Raw genomic sequence first — 18,542 nt, forward strand, 5'->3', positions numbered from 1 at the left:
CTCGCACCAAGAGCTGAGCAACTGCAGGTTCCCTCCGCATCGGAGCCTCGGCGACCACCCAATAGTACATATGGAAAATGCCGAAAACAGGGCTTTTTTTATTTATCGCATTATCCATTTAGTACACATCCTGCCCATAGACAGGAGTGGGAGAAGGAATAAACACATATACCTGTATATCACTAGAAATATCAGTAACATTACTGACGTTGGCAATATTGACATTTAGGGGTATATTTACTAAAGTGAGAGTTTTTAGAAGTGGAGATATTGCCCATTGCAACCAATCAGAGTCTAGCTATTATCGTCTAGAAGGTGCTAGATAAATGTTAAGTAGAATCTGATTGGTTGCTATGGGCAACAACTCCACTTATATAAACCCGCACTTTAGTAAATACACCCCTTATAATGTTGATGCCCGAATGTCAACAGTATGATATCGACATGGTTAAAATGTCGACATCATAAATGTTGAATCCTGGGCAATGTCGATATTGACCGAATGTCAACATATAAAATGCCGACAATATAAAAAAATCAACATACATATATCACCTTAATTCACCGAACATCAGTTTATGAATACAAGACGATGAAATGGATAATCTGATGCTACCACATATTTGTGACCAATACACCAGCTATACTATGATCATTAATATTGATTCAAAGTTCTGTTAAGGGCTTTAAGGTTGGTTAAGTTTCCTCTCACAGTAAATGGAGTTATAGGTAACACCAGAAACAATAACAAGAAAACACCAAAACGCACATATACTCATTGTAGGTAAAGGGTAATAAGCTAGATCATTGAGATTTTCAGGGTGTGTCGGGTACATACCGGTGTTGACTTCTTTTTGACTGGTTATTTGCTGTCATTAAATGGGTATTGGGTGTAACCACAGGAAGGCACGCCAAACACACGTTTGCCTCGGAGACATACATAAGCCATACATTTGCCATAGTAGTGATATGTTGCACTCTCTGCAGACATGACCACAGAGTCTTGGATTTACATCTACGATGACTTGGATTATGAGAACGAGGACTGCCATTTTGAGGAGCTGCCTCACGCCCGCTGGGTTCTACCTACTCTCTACTCCTTCTTTTTCCTCGTCGGACTCGCTGGCAACATGGTGGTGATCGCAGTAGTATCCAGACGCAGCTCACGCCGTGCAGACGCCTTTATCCTCAACCTTGCCGTCTCTGACCTGCTCTTTGTAATGACGCTGCCTCTGTGGGCATCTTCTGTGGCACAAGGAGGATACTGGCCATTCGGGGCTCACCTTTGTCGAGCTAGTGGCTTCGTCATTGCAGTCACCCGTTGTGCCAGTTCTTTGCTCATGGCAATCATGAGTGTGGACCGCTACATTGCCGTGATAAAGGGAAGAAAGGTGCATCCACTCCGCATGCGGTCCTGCTCTCTTTGGGTCTGCTGTTCAATTTGGGCCTTGTCCAGCCTCATTGGCTGCCCGTCACTGGTGTACCGGCATCTTAATACCAACACCTCCGCCTGTGTGGACTCTGACCAGGAGTCATCTATCAGTCTTGGATTCAAGGCGGCAGTTATTCTCCTAACGTTTGTGTTGCCGTTTGCCATTGTGCTATACTGTTACTCCAGAATGGCCAAATACTTGTGGAAGTATTTTGGCAGCCACGTAAGTACATCGATGACTGCTGGGAAGCCACGGCGTGGGCACAGCTGGCTGCGCATTGTGTCCTACGTGGTTGGCGCCTTCTGCTTATCTTGGCTTCCTTTTAACACTCTCAATACTCTTTTGGTGATGTCTCAGCTGGGGGTACCTATCCCCTGCTCAGCCAAGGTGGCAATAAACCAAGCTCTGAGCGCTGCGGCGGCCCTGGCCTTCGCCAACAGCTGCACCAACCCCCTCATCTATGCCTTGCTGGATGCTGGCTTCAGGCGCCGGGCACAGTCCGCTTTGCCAGGATTGTACCTTGCCTGTCGCTCAGTACTGCCTACGCCGGGCTTGAGCGTGCCAACCCACAGTGCCACCTTGAAAAGTACCAGCACTTACACGGACAACCGATGAACGTGCCGTAATGAAAGTCCTGCAACAAGAGTCAGAAAAATGCAAAGATTGTAGAAAAGTTTTGGAGATTAATGACTTGGATAAATGTTGTACTATTATAAAATGTATTATCTGCTATAAATGTGAATGTACTATAATTAATTAGAGTTGTTTACCAAGGGCAGCAGTGTTCCTGCAACTGTTATATCTACTCTTATAATCATTCTACCCCATGAAATGGTACAAATGATTTTGTTTCTCAAAAGTTTGCTCCATTTTTTGAATAAAGCTATTTTGACGCATTATTTTCTAACACTTGTTACTTTTAAAATGATGTTCAATTCCGTACATAAATATATACAGATGTTTAACTATAGTGGATATAGTGGATATTTGATCCAATTTCAAGATTATTATTATTATTGTTATTATTATGTAAATAGTGAAATTAAATTTTGAAACCAAAATTTTCACAACTTTTTCTTAAGGTGTTACAGCAGTTGCCATTAATCGGGCACCTTTTACGGATGATAATGTCTCAGTGAGTACAATAGTCATATTTTGTCTGCTCATAAATAAAAAGAAGCATTAAATAAAATAAAGTTACTTTACCTTTTAACAAATTTTCAATTGTTTTTTTTCCAAGTTATGACAGTGATGCAGTTACAGGACCAGGAACTGGTACATGTCCAGCCGACCTGGTTACAAGAATAAAATCTTGTAACCAGAACATAGGGTATATGAGTGTGGCAAGAAATATAGGGGACAGCCTCAGAGAGATAAAGGATTATAAATGATGCCGAAATACAAGGAGCGCACAGGTAGCTAACTTGTGGCTCGCCATCTGCTGTAGAACTACAAGTCCCACAATAGCTAGACAGCAACAAGCTTCTCACATTTAGGGGTAAATTTACTAAAGTGAGAGTTTTGAGAAGTGGCGATGTTGCCACTAGCAACCTATCAGATTCTACTTAACATTTAACTAGCACCTTCTAGAAGATAATAGTTAGAATCTGATTGGTTGCTATGGGCAACATCTCTACTTCTAAAAACTCTCACTTTAGTAAATTTACATCTCATAGTTTATATACTGGCAAAAGTACATAGGTAGATCCATAAAGGAAAGGCTGGATACAATGCCACCGGGCGGTTTTATGGTGCGGAGTGGGCATAAGATAGGAATTTGGGAAATAGTGTTACCGGAAGGTCCTTGCCTGTAGCCTGCGTCCACGACACTAGTGCCCGTTACTGCCAATCCTGAGTCTCTAGCAGCAAATTTGCACATAGAAAACCACTTAAGAGAATACATACCTCCCACTTCAGGCTGGTGAGAACACGACCTCTGTGTCACCTTGATGATTAATCTCGTCCGTGGTTCACAAGCGTTGTGTAACTTCCCAGCTTTACTCACTTCTCGCCCTGCCACCCAGTGATGGGTAAAACCTCTTCATTCTCACCCTGCCACTGACCCCAATGCATTCGTCTCATCTCAGAGCAAAACCAGCGAACTCCTAAAAGCATCAGTGACTCTCGCTCCAAGGACAATATAGAGCACATTCAGACCCACTCGCGAGCGGCTGTCCGCTCGCAAGTGGGTCGATGTTATGCACTGAGCATGCGCACGACGGAGGGAGCTCCGTCGTGCGCATGCGCCAGACGCGACGAGCGAAGGAAAGTCCTTCGCTCGTTGTGTACGATCAAAGGGGGCGTGCTGTCAATGTTGATTGACAGCACGCCCCCTTAGGTGGGCGTGCCGGGGGCGTGCCTCCCTGACGGGGGCGTTCCCACGGGAACGCCTCCCGTCAGAAGCCGGCCCACTGACATCACTATTGATGTCAGTGGGAGTGATTTTGGCTCTGATAGAGCCAAAATCACTCCGGAGCTTGCGGTTGAAAACCTCAACCGCAGGCTCCGGCTCGCAATTTCGATGGTCGCGATGGTCTCGACCATCGCGGCCATCACAAAGCACGCTCGTATAGCCTGTGGGTGGTGACCCACAGCTATACGAGCGTCCAGGAGGACGCTCCATGAAAATGGAGCCCGGCCCTCATTCAGAGCGTGCGCTCTGCTCAGAGCGTACGGCTCTGAATGAGGGCCATTGTGCATTATATAAGGAATTACAACATTTCTTGTTATATTACCTAAATAAATACATAAATAAATAGATAAATAAATAAGTCATACTTTGTATTTTTTTTTTTAATTATTAAATATTATCCTTTCAACTGTAACTGCCATGGCCTGAACAAACTAAGATTAGATTTGTTACAAAATCAAATTAATGATTTTATTTTATTTAAGAATAAAATATACAGTATCTCAAAGAGAGCACTTGCTACAAGTTGTATACATTTATTAAATTCACATAATTAATTTAAAAAAAATAATATATGTTTAAAAAACATCCAGTACTAAAAAAGGTTTCTTTGGACGAACTCCTCTGGTAACACGTTGAAAAATATATTAGTAATGTATCAGTTCATCACATCCAACACAGCAGACACAGGCCCTCATTCAGAGCCGCTCGCTATTTGCGGTCGTTCGTTCTAAAACAAGGGGTGGCTATTCAAATGAACCGTTCGCTAATTGAGGTCTGTTCACGCCTCTAAGTCTGAACGAGCGAGCAAAACTTGCGGTTGTAATTTTGAAAAATACGCCCCCTTGCCGCTCGCACCATACGTCATGTCCGCTATTTATTAGATTAATCGAGTACATCGAACAGCGTATGAGCTGCTCGCTATTCTTGTGGTTGGTTTTTTCAACCGCTATTTTGCGAGCAGTTCTGAGTTTAAAAAAAACAAATGACGTGGTCAATGACGCTGCTGTATTAATTATGCACTCCCTTAAAACGCCCGTTTTGACCTTTAAGCACGCCTGCGTTCGAATTCCACACCCCCGTTTTCAAACACCATCCCCTGTTACCACCCACATACGCCTCCTTCTGTCACTCAAAATAGCAGGCATTCGCTATATAGCGAACAAATGATTTTCGGCCGCACTGACTGGTTCGCGCATGCGTATTAAAATTCGTACGCATGCGCAGATGTGCGAACATCGGTCAGAACGAACGAGCGGCCGCTTACGAGCGGCTCTGAATCAGGGCCATAATCAGCGGCTATTTTATAGGGCAAGCATAGGTATAAAAGTATTCCGATGTGTTCAAGGAAAATCCACACTCCTAATTTTTAGCTTTGAAAAAAGTAGAAAACTCATTGAATAGCTTTATAAGCCAATTGCTTGTGACTGTAATGGTGCGTTCACACAGCATGATATCTATGAACGATAATGATATCTATGGTCATCCGTACATGCAGGCCAACTTGGACAATTTCATCAAGATTTGCCTGTTCAGAGACCTGGCAGGGTGACTTCACTGAAAGATATCTATCAGATATCCGTCAGTGTGTACACCCAATATCGTTTGTCCTGCAATACAGAAATTTCAAGGGAAATCATTCAGCTGCAACTACTGTTATGGTGCGTACACACTGGGCGATTAAAGTGGATGACTGAACGATAACGATATCGTTATCGTTCAGTCGTCCACTTTATCGTCCATTTTTAACACAAAAACGATGAACGATAACGACGACGCGCGTTCCCACGGGTCGTTCGTCATCATCGTTCATCGGGTTAACATGCAGGCCAACCTGACGACATCGTTATGGAATGGGGGAGAGAGCCCGGCGCTGAACGATATCGTTAATGATATCATTCAGTGGGTGTGCTCAATGTCATGAACGACATTGAGCACACCCTGCCGGGGACACACTAGACGATATCGCTCAGGGAGCATATCGTCTAGGGGGTACGCACCTTTAATCTCACTGGTCTCACTCCAGTTCAAGCCTGCAGTCCCACTGCGGCTGGCTGCTACTCTCACTGGTCCCACTCCAGCTACTCTGCTGTTACCTCGAGTCCCATTCCGGTTCAAGTCTTCGGGTCCATTCTGGTTCCACGTCTGCAACCTCTGGTTCTTACCCGGGTCATCGATCATCCAAGTCTGTGAGTTATTCTACTGTAGATTGTAGGATATCTGTTGTTACCCGGTTTTGTTCTATTAAAGTTTCCATTTGTAAAGCGCAACAGAACATGTTGCGCTATATAAGAAACTGTTAATAAATAAATAAATAAATGGTACCAACCTGCTGTATTCTGACATCTCCTGGGCAATACAAAGATTTCCTAGTGCTTTCAGTGCCAAGTCTTCTGCCATAGTGACCTCATCTACTAGGAAGTCCCCTGAGGGCATCTCTCCTGCTCATTGCAGGTTCAAGTAGACTTTACTTCTGTCCTGCATCTTATTGCTGTTACTCAGCATGGCAGCTCCTGACCTACTCACTATTCCATCGGTACCTCTATCAAGGTGGTAGTTGCTCTGTGGGTCCTCTCCTAGGGTGGGATGCATGACGTATCGCATTCGGGATGTGATGCATCACCCCGCTCTTGGCATGTATGCTGGCATTGGTAACACCAGTATCAGAGCCGGCTCTAGCCAATCATTCAGCGATATCGTTGGTCGTACCTTGTGTATGCAGCTTTAGACAGCCTAAAGGGTCTATTTACTAAGCAGTGTTAGGAGACAGAGTGAAAAGTCATAAGAAAGTGATGAGGTGCCAGCCAATCAGCTTCCAACTGTCATATTTCAAACACAGCCTGTGAGATGACAGTTGGGAGCTGATTGGCTGGCATCTTATCACTTTTCACTCTGTCTCCTAACACTGCTTAGTAAATAGACCCCTAAAGCTGCACACACACGCAAAGATTTTCTGTCCAACCATCCAACCAGTTGATTGGTTGGAATGAAAATCTGGTAACGTATGGGAGTAACTGATGATCAGCAATTTGCTCCTAAATGCCAGAAAACAGATGAAAATGGCGTCAGACAAGTTTGTTAAATGTTTGATCTAAACAATTTGTTCAAACAACAGTTTTTGTCCATTTTCCGGTGTTTGGGAGCAAATTGCTGATTGTCATTTGCTTTCATACGTTACCACATTTCCATTCCAACCAATCAACTAGTTGACTGGCTGGACAGAAAATCTTTACGTGTGTACCCAGCCTTAGGGCTCCATTTACTAACGAGTTTGAGCATTTCAAACTCGTTAGGGAAGAATTTTAACAGTTCCAGGTATCCAGTAAATGAACATTAGCTGTTGTTTAGAATAGCGCTATTTAGTAGCGCATCTCCCATGACACGAGATGGTAACCTTTATTTAGTACCAAGTGGTAAAGCTAACTTACCGTTCGTATATGTTAATATAATTCTCCAGCCACTGGCCTCAGTTAAACAGCACTCGCAAGCGCTGAGGTCCCGACGGGCAGCTTCCAGCATCACAACACAAGGGGGAGCGGGGCAGAGGCATACAAGGGGGGCAGCGGCAGGGGCACATAGGCAGCGTATCTGATTGGTGCTAGGCTCACACGTTTCTACAGTAGAGAACACAAATACCTTTCACCCCTAGACACCAGTGACCCAGAAACAGAAGCAAAGCAGGGTAATTAGCATCAGGTTCCTGAACACTGGGGACGGCAGTGAGAAATCAGTCCCTGTCCTGGGGCATGGTGAGGACCAGTAGCGGCTCCAGGCACGGGCAAGCCGGTCCGTCGCCCGGGGTGCTACTGTTTCCGGAGGGCTCAGGAAACGCCCACCACCCGCCCGGCTGTATTGGACATATTTAAGCACAGGGGGGAGGGAGCGGAGGAGGGAAGGGGCGGCAACACAGGATGGCGCTGGGCGCAGCGCTGCCTAGCGCCGGCCCTGGTGAGGACCAGCAGGATTGATAGCGGTGGTGCAGGGGGATCCCAGCTGTCAGTGTGGTGAAGCAGTCGGGAAGCCAATGGATGAAATCCTGACCGCCGGCTTCCCGACTGTCCAATCCTGGCAAGGTACTAATGCCTAACCCTAAGTCCCCCCCGGGAGCCCCTAACCTGACCCACCCCCCCCGCAGCTGTCCGCACCCGGCTCCCGGCTTACCTTCGACCGGTAAGCCGGGTGTCAGGCTCCCGGCATAGGTCTAATGACAGGTGTCATTAGACCTATGCCAGGAGCCCGATACCCGGCTTACCGGTCGAAGGTAAGCCGGGTGCCGGGCGCGGACAGCTGCAGGAGGTGGGTTAGGTTAGGTGCTCCCGGGGGGAACTTAGGGTTAGGCACCCCCCCTGGGAGGGTTGGGGTTAGGCTAGGGGAAGGGGGGGTTAGGGTTAGGCACCCCCCCCCCCCCGGAGACAGGTTTAGGCTGCAGGGAAAGGGGGGGTTTGGTTTAGGCACTTAGAGGGGGGTTATGGTTAGGTACTTGGGGGGAAGGTTAGGGTTAGACACCCCTAAGGGAGGGTAAGGGTTAGGGGGGAGAATAGGGTTAGTTAATACTTACCTTTTTATGTTCGGGATCTTCACCCCTGCCGGGCATCCACTGTCGGGATTTGAACCGCCGGCCATGCGATTCCTCAGTGTGTACCTGGAGTCTCGCGCTGGACTTACTCAGCGGCCACGTTCACAAAAGTAGTCAGGCGTCACCCAGTCCCTGGCTGCAGGCTCATGATATTGCCGGCAGGGGAGGCGATCGCACCAGGGATCCACAATAGCGGGATACTGCATCGGAAGCGCGGGTCAGGAGAGGCCGCTGGAGGGGGAGAACACAGAATGGAAGGCAGCGACTGGTACACGTAGCAGGAAGGCTGCCAGCCAATGAGTGTCCCAGGGGGGGAACTGGAAGGTAGGGAAATGGGTAAGAAGCAGCAGGTGAAGGGCAAAGTGATGCTGCCGGGTTAGGAAGGACACCCTCTGATGGGCATGTTCAGGTCAGCTTTTATATGATAAATAACATTTGTCTGCATTATCTGTATATGATATATAACATTTGTCTGCATTATCTGTATATGATATATAACATTTGTCTGCATTATCTGTATATGATATATAACATTTGTCTGCATTATCTGTATATGATATATAACATTTGTCTGCATTATCTATATATGATATATAACAATTGTCTGCATTATCTGGATATGATAAATAACATTTGTCTGCATTATCTGTATATGATATATAACATTTGTCTGCATTATCTGTATATGATATATAACATTTGTCTGCATTATCTGGATATGATAAATAACATTTGTCTGCATTATCTGTATATGATATATAACATTTGTCTGCATTATCTGTATATGATATATAACATTTGTCTGCATTATCTGGATATGATAAATAACATTTGTCTGCATTATCTATATATGATATATAACATTTGTCTGCATTATCTGGATATGATAAATAACATTTGTCTGCATTATCTGTATATGATATATAACATTTGTCTGCATTATCTGTATATGATATATAACATTTGTCTGCATTATCTGTATATGATATATAACATTTGTCTGCATTATCTATATATGATATATAACATTTGTCTGCATTATCTATATATGATATATAACATTTGTCTGCATTATCTATATATGATATATAACATTTGTCTGCATTATCTATATATGATATATAACATTTGTCTGCATTATCTATATATGATATATAACATTTGTCTGCATTATCTGGATATGATAAATAACATTTGTCTGCATTATCTGGATATGATAAATAACATTTGTCTGCATTATCTGGATATGATATATAACATTTGTCTGCATTATCTGTATATGATAAATAACATTTGTCTGCATTATCTGTATATGATAAATAACATTTGTCTGCATTATCTGTATATGATATATAACATTTGTCTGCATTATCTGTATATGATAAATAGCACTGAGAAGGACTTTCTTCATTAGCGCTCGCACTGGGCATATGATTTAATAAATACTCATTAAAAAAATTAAAGTTAACGCAGTGAACCATAAACAAAAATATCACTGAACTCGTTAGTAAATGGAGCCGTTAGTTCCTGGGGTCACTTCTAGTGACTGGCACTTCCCACCACCTCCCCCACATCACACCGCAGTCTCTCACCAAGGGCGATTCCGGAAAAAAGGCACAACGCCAAGATGTAACCCTTGTCAGGGACCGACAGCCGTGTGGTGTTCCTTAATATCCGGCACTTAGCGGCTGTCGTTCATGTTATTACATTTTGTTATGTGATGTTGTCAAAATCTATCCAGTGCAAGGTCCATAGTCCCTCCCGACGCACTCCGCCGTGAACAAACACACAAACAGACCAATGAATTGTATATTATACAGTATATAGATATATATGAGATAGATAGATAGATATGAGATAGATAGATAGATAGATAGATATGAGATAGATAGATAGATAGATAGATAGATAGATAGATAGATATGAGATACAGTGTATATGAGATAGATAGATAGATAGATAGATATGAGATAGATATGAGATAGATAAATGGATAGATAGATATGAGATAGATAGATAGACAGAGCAGGATCCGGCACTCCCTGCTCAATAATTACTCACCCTGTTGCCCTCCAAACCAGTGTTACAACACACTATGGGCCTGAATGACTATGGAACTAACTGCGAATGCAATAGCGATTACACACACATACCTCCCAACTGACCCGCATATCTTCAGAAAAACGGGACTGTCCCGCTGTCCCACTAGTTGGCCGTAATGTCCCGCAGTGGAGGGGAAGTTGGAGAGAGCACATACTGCAGTTCTGTTATGCAGAGCAGCCGGGGTGCAGAAGGTGTATAGATGCCGTGCGCGCATCTGTTCACCAGTATAGGGAGAGCCTGGGGGCTGCCCAGCATCTCAGAGATGGCCGCGTGGTTGCCGTGAGGCTCCGCCCAGTTTTCACCAGGCTCTGCCCAGTTTTCACGAGGCTCTGCCCCTTTCCCGTGAAGCCCCATCTCCTTTTTGGGCGCAAACTGTCCCTCTTCATGGAGCCTAAAAGTTGGGAGGTATGCGCACGCGATAGCATGCTAATTCATTGTGATGGCAATGCCACTGCTGCACTACATAAGGCTGCCCACTTCAACATCGGTACAATCCCGTACCAACGCAGCCTCCTGCACACAAGCCCTGACCTTACTCAGGAATTGCCAACAGCCACGCACGCCATCAGGCCTCAGGCTGCATAGTCCATCGAAGTTGCTAATTTAAGCATGCCCCTGCAACGGCGTTCAAACGCACTGGCACCTCTGCGTTTGGCCGACCACCCCTGCGTTACCACCCACAAAGGGTACTTCCTGTCAATCACTCTGCAATGGGTCTGCGCAGTCACTGCGATCACAGTCCCGATCGCAGTGGTCAGTTCACACATGTGCAATGCGATGCATACACCTGCGCAGTAAGCAACAATTGCCCGATTGCGTGGGTATTACCAACAGCGTTCCTTGCTGAATCAGGCCCTATGTACAGTATACTATAACAGCGTCCCTCAGGGACTAATGTACTGGTGGTGACACAGGCATCGCTTTAAGTCCATTCATCAGTGCAGAAGCATTTTCTTCAAAACATGTCAAGAGGAAAATGCTACTGCACCAAAATGTCGACTTAAAGCGATGCCTGTGTTGTCAGTTCATTAATCCCTGAGTGACGCTGTTTTAGTATACTATATAGATATATACATATAATATATATTATTATCCTTTATTTATATGGCGCCACAAATGTTCCGCAGCGCCAGTACATACATGAGCACACAAGAAAAACAGTTAACAGTAATATAAAACAATACAGGACAAGGACATGGTTTATATACATTGCTGCATAACACAAGCAGCAGGGCCTCAGGAACCAAGTGTTAGGTGCCAATTGAGGAGTTAGGAGTCAATGATAATATAAGTAGGGTGAGGAGAAGCACGTAAGGGATGAGGATATATACAGTATATAACATTAAATTTCATTGGTTTGTCTGTTGTCCGGAACCAACACGAGGTGGTCCAGTTGGATCCTGGCCAGGTTTTATGGGGTTGTGGTCCCGGTAGGACCTCCCGTTGGTGTACACTGGCCTGAACTTTTACCCGGGGCTACTAGGCAGAACTTTGGGGGTCATTCAGACCCGCTCGCGAGCGGCAGTATGCTCGCAAGCGGGTCGATGTTCCCCACTGTGCATTCGTACGACGGAGGGAGCTCCATCGTGCACATGCGCGAGACCCGGGGAGCGACGGGCTTTCCATCGCTCCGGGTCTCGCACCAAAGGGGGCGTGCTGTCGATGTTGATTGACAGCACGCCCCCTTTGGTGGGCGTGCCTGCCAGACGGAGGCGTTCCCATGGGAAAGCCTACCGTCTGAAGCCGGCCCCACTGACATCACTAGTGATGTTAGTGGGAGTGATTTTGGCTCTGATAGAGCCAAAATCACTCCTGGGCTTGTGGCAGGGAGACCCTACCGCAGGGTGTCCATCGCAAGTCCGATGGTCGCGATGGTCAAGACCATCGCGACCATCTTTTTGGCTGCTCGCATATGCTGTGGGTGGTCACCCACAGCTATGCGAGCGGCCAGGAGGCTGCTCCATTTTCATGGCAGAGGGCCCTGATTCAGAGCGAGCGCTCTGGTCAGAGTGTTCAGCTCTGAATCAAGCCCTTTGATACGGCAAACCTGTTCTGGACCTTCTACTGGATTTCTTTAGAAGAAAACTTCTCAGAGGGGTGGCAATTGGTCTGGAATGCCTAATAGAGTGGTTGGGGACCTGGTCGTACCACATGTATGTATTGAATCAACTATTTAAATATGCATGAAGTGTGTTTGAAAAAACGAAGGATTGTATAGGTGACCTTCATTGTTGAAATGGATTGATATAATATAATGGTAGTGTAGATCAGTGTTCCCACTGGGTATAGTATTGTTATGCGGAATACAAGACATATCAAGGGTCATATACAGATACTTTGAAATTGAACCAACAAAATTTAAAAATATTCCTCTAAATGGACTAGTAATGATATAAACTTGCTGTATAGACTAGTAAAGAAGCGATCATTTCATCTTATAGGCCCGTATTGGTCATATGGGAAAGCTACAACAAAGGGATTCCCCAAAAGTCCTAATGTAACGCATTGCCACAGATCACGTGACGTGAGGGGCTTTGGAACGCAGTGCTAATTGAGATGAATCCGCTGCACTCCATACGAGACACAGGTCACGTGACACGGCGGGCTCTGGAACGCAGCGCTAGTTGAGATATACCCGCTGCGTTCCACACGAGACTTTGGCATCAGCAGTGTAAGACGTGCTGCGCTCCTGGTATCAGGCCGATGTCATGTGGTTAATACCACATGACTATGAAAACACAACTTGTGGCACCCCACCAACACCCTGTGTTCCTACCCACACTGATGTGCCTCTATGAAAATGTAAAATATTAATGTGACTCCTGCCATTGTCTAATATAGGGCATGATTTAACTGGTTTCATTAATGTTCAGGGACTATTTGCACTGCCCCCTCAGTGGTGGACGTTAGGGGACCAGTGAGTACTGTGGCAGGCTCAAGGATTTGAACTAGAGAAAGATGGCAGTTGGTGTGTGCAGTTGGTGAGGGCAGTTGGTGTGGGCAGTTGGTGTGGGCAGTTGGTGTGGGCAGTTGGTGTGTGCAGTTGGTGAGGTAGCTGGACAGGAGAAGGGGCTGCGCTGCCTTGATGCTTACCTGAGGGCTGCGGCCGTACTCCGGGACGAGCAGCGGAGGTCTCTGAGGTGGGGAACATCCAATGGGACTAAGCTGTGTCATCCGGGGAGGTTCCTGAGAACAATCAGCATAAGAGGGGTGTGTCGGATGACCCCTAAGGGAGTGCCTCAGGCGGAGCTGCGGAAATATAGAGACTGAGCTTGTAAAGGAGCCGGAGGTTGAGAGCTGATACTGGAGGGGTAAGAAAACTGCTGCAACCTCCCAAATAGACACTCAGTGACATTAGGGCCTATTAACTGGAGGCCTACAGCTGTCCACCATTACATATGCACAGCAGTCCCTGCAGAGATCAGCCTGGGGTTTATAGACTGCATCATAATAGTAAGAGTAACCCCCTGATACCGCATATTGGAGGTTAGGTACAACAGGTACCAGCAGTGTTAGGGCGACACTTCAGTGCCAGCACCTGTAATACTATGAGTATGAACTAAGGTTGCTAAGCAGAGAAGGAACTGACAGTAGCACCAACACCATCGCAGCAGGATAATATACAGAGGATTACAGTGTTGCATTAAATACAGACAAGTACTGTAGCTGGAACAGTATAAGAACATCTGTACAGGACTTGGCAAATACCGAGTAGATTGCCAGGTAAATCATTCCCAAAGAACTGTTCTTCATATCCCGGGCAACGAAGGGTGCACCCTATTAACTATTTCAGCGCTGAACTAGCATTGTATAAGACTTGTAAAGAGCAGTGGTGTGAGGAAAACGTTTTCCTAAACAGGTATATAGAAAAGTAAAACAAGTTTGCAATTGTATTCTTGATGTAACCTTATCCAACTCACGTGAGGTTGTTTGTATATATTTTAGAGATGTTAAGGGAATTGCAAAATTAGTCATTTGATAATTGCCACTAGAGCATACTTACCCATTTATAGTTTGCAGGTTCGAAGTCCAGAGTTCGCTGGTGATCTTCAGGTTCCGGAAGAATAAAATAAACGAGAGTGTTAATGTGTGTGTTACTGTCTACTGAAATACATTGTTGATATATGAATATTGCCAAGTGTTTCTTTGTTCTTGCAAAGTAAAATAATCATAAGAAATTATTCACTATCTCTGTCTTTACTGTTATACTATGTTGTCTGATTACATTGTGAATAAACTAATAGTTTAGGGTATCACAAATTGACTGTGCGTTCCACGGCGTGGAACGCACCGCTTAAATCCGCGATCCGGAGCACTTTTGGATTTTGCAAAAACGAGGCGACTACACAGTAAGGCAATGCAGTCTGTCTATCTTTAGGGATAAGAATGTACACAAATACTAGAAACAACACACCTGAGATGTATAAAAAAAAAAAACCCTTAATTGAAGGGGAGGAGTCACTTTGGGTATAAAACCTGGTCAGTTCTCTTAACAAAACACACCTTGAAAAAGACCTTATTTGGGTTGAAACGCGTTGGTGCTGTATCCTGTGTTGCTGCCATCTACCCTGACTGTGGGAAGGTATTGCTCAAATAGGGGGAGCAGATAATTTACCCCTATATGCCTAAAACTGTGCCTTTCTGAAAAGGTTTTGGATGGTACGTGACCATTTTTTATTAATGTTGTTTTGAATAAATGTTTTATGGTTTTACACTATGTATTCTCCCCTCTTTTTGTCTTATATGGCCTTTTGATGCTGAGGGGTATTAGTGTGAAAAACCAAGTGGAGAAACCAGGTTGCTGACTCTAAAGAAAATAAGGATGTACAACAGTTGAACTATAAACGAGTGACTATTTTATGTCAATTGGACAACACTATATTTTTACTTTACTTGCACCTTTACTTGAGCGCTTTTAACGTTCTTTATTTTTGACCATACATACATCTGTGATTGGTGAATATCACATTGTTATTAGCTGCCAGGTGCAGCGTGGAGCGCGAACATCTATTTCTCTGTTTCAGAACTTTAACCCAGGGAGGATTAAAATGAATGACCAAATTTGAAAATATATTGTTTTACTGTTGTCACAAAACTGGGTCATAGTCACTCTTACCCTTACTGGCGGTGCTGTACCAAGGTGGGCCATCCTGTCCCAGTGTGCTGTCAATCCATTCCCTGAGGTTCAAAGATGCAGCCATGTTGTCTTTGACCACCTCATCCTATCCCTGACAGGAGGGTCCTATTTAAGCCTTCATCTGACCTTGTCAGTACAATTATGTGCCTTGCAGAGATCTCACTAGTGAGCAAGTGCAACCCCCTGGATCCACTGCCTGAACCCGCACTATTGGATTCCTGCAAGCTGCTGCCTCTGAGTGTACTCCATCCACTCTGCATTACTGCACTGTATTCTGCCTGTACCTTCCAGCCTGTGTTCAAGCACCGGTTCCAGTCCGGCTCAACTACTGTTACTCCCACTGGTCTCACTCCAGTCTAAGCCTGCAGTCCCACTGCGACTGGCTGCTACTCTCACCGGTTCCACTCCAGCAACTCTGCTGTTACCTCCGGTCCCATTCCAGTTCAAGTCTTCGGGTCCATTCTGGTTCCACGTCTGCAACCTCTGGTTCTTACCCGGGTCATCGATCATCCAAGTCTGTGAGTTATTCTACTATAGATTGTAAGCTGTCTGTTGTTACCTGGTTTTGTTCTATTAATGTTTCCATTTGTAAAGCGCAACAGAATATGTTGCGCTATATAAGAAACTGTTAATAAATAAATAAATAAATGGTTCCAACCTGCTGCATTCTGACATCTCCTGGGCAATACAAAGATTTCCTAGTGCTTTCAGTGCCAAGTCTTCTGCCATAGTGACCTCATCTACTAGCAAGTCCCCTGAGTGCATCTCTCCTGCTCATTGCAGGTTCAAGTAGACTTTACTTCTGTCCAGCATCTTATTGCTGTTACTCAGCATGGCAGCTCCTGACCTACTCACTATTCCATCGGTACCTCTATTGAGGTAGTAGTTGCTCTGTGGGTCCTCTCCTATGGTGGGATGCATGGCGCATCGCATTCGGGATGCGATGCATCCCTCCGCTCTCTTGGCACTGGTAACACCAGTATGCATGGCGAACACAGCAAAGCACACCTCTATCGGTAAGAGTGGCCCTTTGTGATGGAGGAACCTCCGGGTCTATGACCCAGAAGCCCCTCTGGCGTCCTTCTGTGCATTTCTACCTTTCCTGCATCCCGCCCCTAGAGTGTTGGGGTTCATGCTTAGTTTTTGCTACAGTGTTCATTACGGATGTTGAGGGCTTGGTGCTGGACCTAGGCTGCTCCTTAAGGAATTAGGATCCAGTGACCCAGCTTTGATAATCGGTCTGCAGCATTCCAGGCTGGCTATGAATTATCTGAATGACTTGCTGCTCTGTCCACTGAGTTCTCAAACACTGGTTCCGGCCCTTTATCCCTACATTCAGGGTAAGGGGTTGAGCTCCACTCATTTGGTTCCATGGACAGACTGGGAGCCTTGTAGGTGTCATTGACCTCTTCAAAGACATCAGGCATTTACCACATGGATCTCACTCATGAGTAGACCTTTGATTCGACCACCTCTATTCTGCTACAGCCCGTCAGCCTAATCCACGGGTCCTGATTCGGATCTAAAAACCCTAAACGTGACAACTGTAACATAACCCAATGACCATTTTTCAGTCTTGTGAAAGCCCTCAATTAATATCTATGAAACGCGTGGAGTGGTGGGTGAGGCTCTGGCCACACATTCCTCCACGTTTGGTCTTACAGGGCTAATTACATATTATTGTTTGAGGTCACAGCAGTTGTCTGCTCCACCTTAAATCCATTTCAAAGCAGCATATTCGTGAACTTCTTTTGGACATGATATTTAAAATGAAATATGACTGATAACATAAAGAAATGAAATACCTAGAATAAGCACTCTGACAATCACTACTGATTAATAATTGATTTATTAATACAATGGAGAGCAATAGAAACTTAAATAGACTCAATCTGAGATTAATGTTCAAATGCTAATATATATATATATTTTTTTACCTTGGCTGAATCTTTCCAAGTTAGCTGATAATATTTACAGCCTCCGAATATTGGCATTTACACAACCAATGCAATTAGTTCCACTGCACCAAGCCTAGGATTCATGAGGTAAGACTTTCCAGTTAAATATTTGTCTCCCAACATAACCCAGGGCCCATGGCTGTTCTTGGTTACCCTGCTCATTCACGCGTCACAGGGCCCCTTCCCCTGTCTTTCCCCTCCACTAAAAGCGCCATTTGAATACAGCGCAGCGCTCTCTCACAGTCGTTCTGCTATGCAGAGCGGCAGAGAATAGGACAGACTGATCGAAACATTGTGGCAAAGCGCCAAAACCAGGACTGTATCACTTATATAGGGAAATTTAGGAGGTGCAGTATGTTTAAGCGCTGGTTTCTATCCAATGTGGTGACATCATTCGGTTTAGCAGTCAGTTCGCTGCTAGAACAAAGGCTTTGACAAATATAAGACGGGGATGGCTGGGCTCGAAATGTATTGTGATTCTATAATTTTGGTCTGAAATATCCTGAGGTGCCCACACACATACCGACGCGCTCCCAATCAGCCGATGTACACGATTTCCCCTGAACTCTCCCCAGGCAGTCGTGGTCACGATTTGGAGTTAAAAATGTCCAATCTGACTAAAGATCTATCTTGCAGCCAGTGCATTGTATCCCAGATTGGCTAATCTGCCCTACAGCACGGCAGATCTGAAGATGCGAGGTACGACAAGCGGGGACGAGCATCGGCATCATGATCAAGAGTAGAAACTCAGGATTTGGCCATTTTTGACATGATCTGTCTTCACGATTCGTCGAAATCGGCCAAATTGGATGAAAAGTCGGTATGTGTGTGGGCACCTTCAGGCAGAAAGACTGTAAAAATGATTGAATTATTCCAATAACCTGTTCATTAATTAACTCATGCTGCAACCAGGTTCCACCCACCT

At 45.0% G+C, this 18,542-nt stretch overlaps 1 protein-coding gene across 1 annotated transcript; it reads left to right on the plus strand.

Annotated features, from left to right (window-relative positions):
* Positions 1 to 740: 740 nt before the first annotated feature.
* Positions 741 to 2,201, plus strand: LOC148508798 (C-X-C chemokine receptor GPR25-like). Its single transcript, XM_088444004.1, has one exon. The coding sequence runs from the start codon at positions 990 to 992 to the stop codon at positions 2,046 to 2,048; it is 1,059 nt and encodes a 352-aa protein (XP_088300130.1). The 5' UTR covers positions 741 to 989; the 3' UTR covers positions 2,049 to 2,201.
* Positions 2,202 to 18,542: the final 16,341 nt, after the last annotated feature.

This window comes from Taudactylus pleione, unplaced genomic scaffold (assembly GCF_031769625.1).
Source record: "Taudactylus pleione unplaced genomic scaffold, aTauple2 ptg000344l, whole genome shotgun sequence".
NCBI classification, from domain to species: Eukaryota; Metazoa; Chordata; class Amphibia; order Anura; family Myobatrachidae; genus Taudactylus; species Taudactylus pleione.

What these genes read in the sequence shown, in the direction of transcription:
- LOC148508798 (XM_088444004.1), top strand. Translation starts at nt 990, where the DNA reads ATGACCACAGAGTCTTGGATTTACATCTACGATGACTTGGATTATGAG.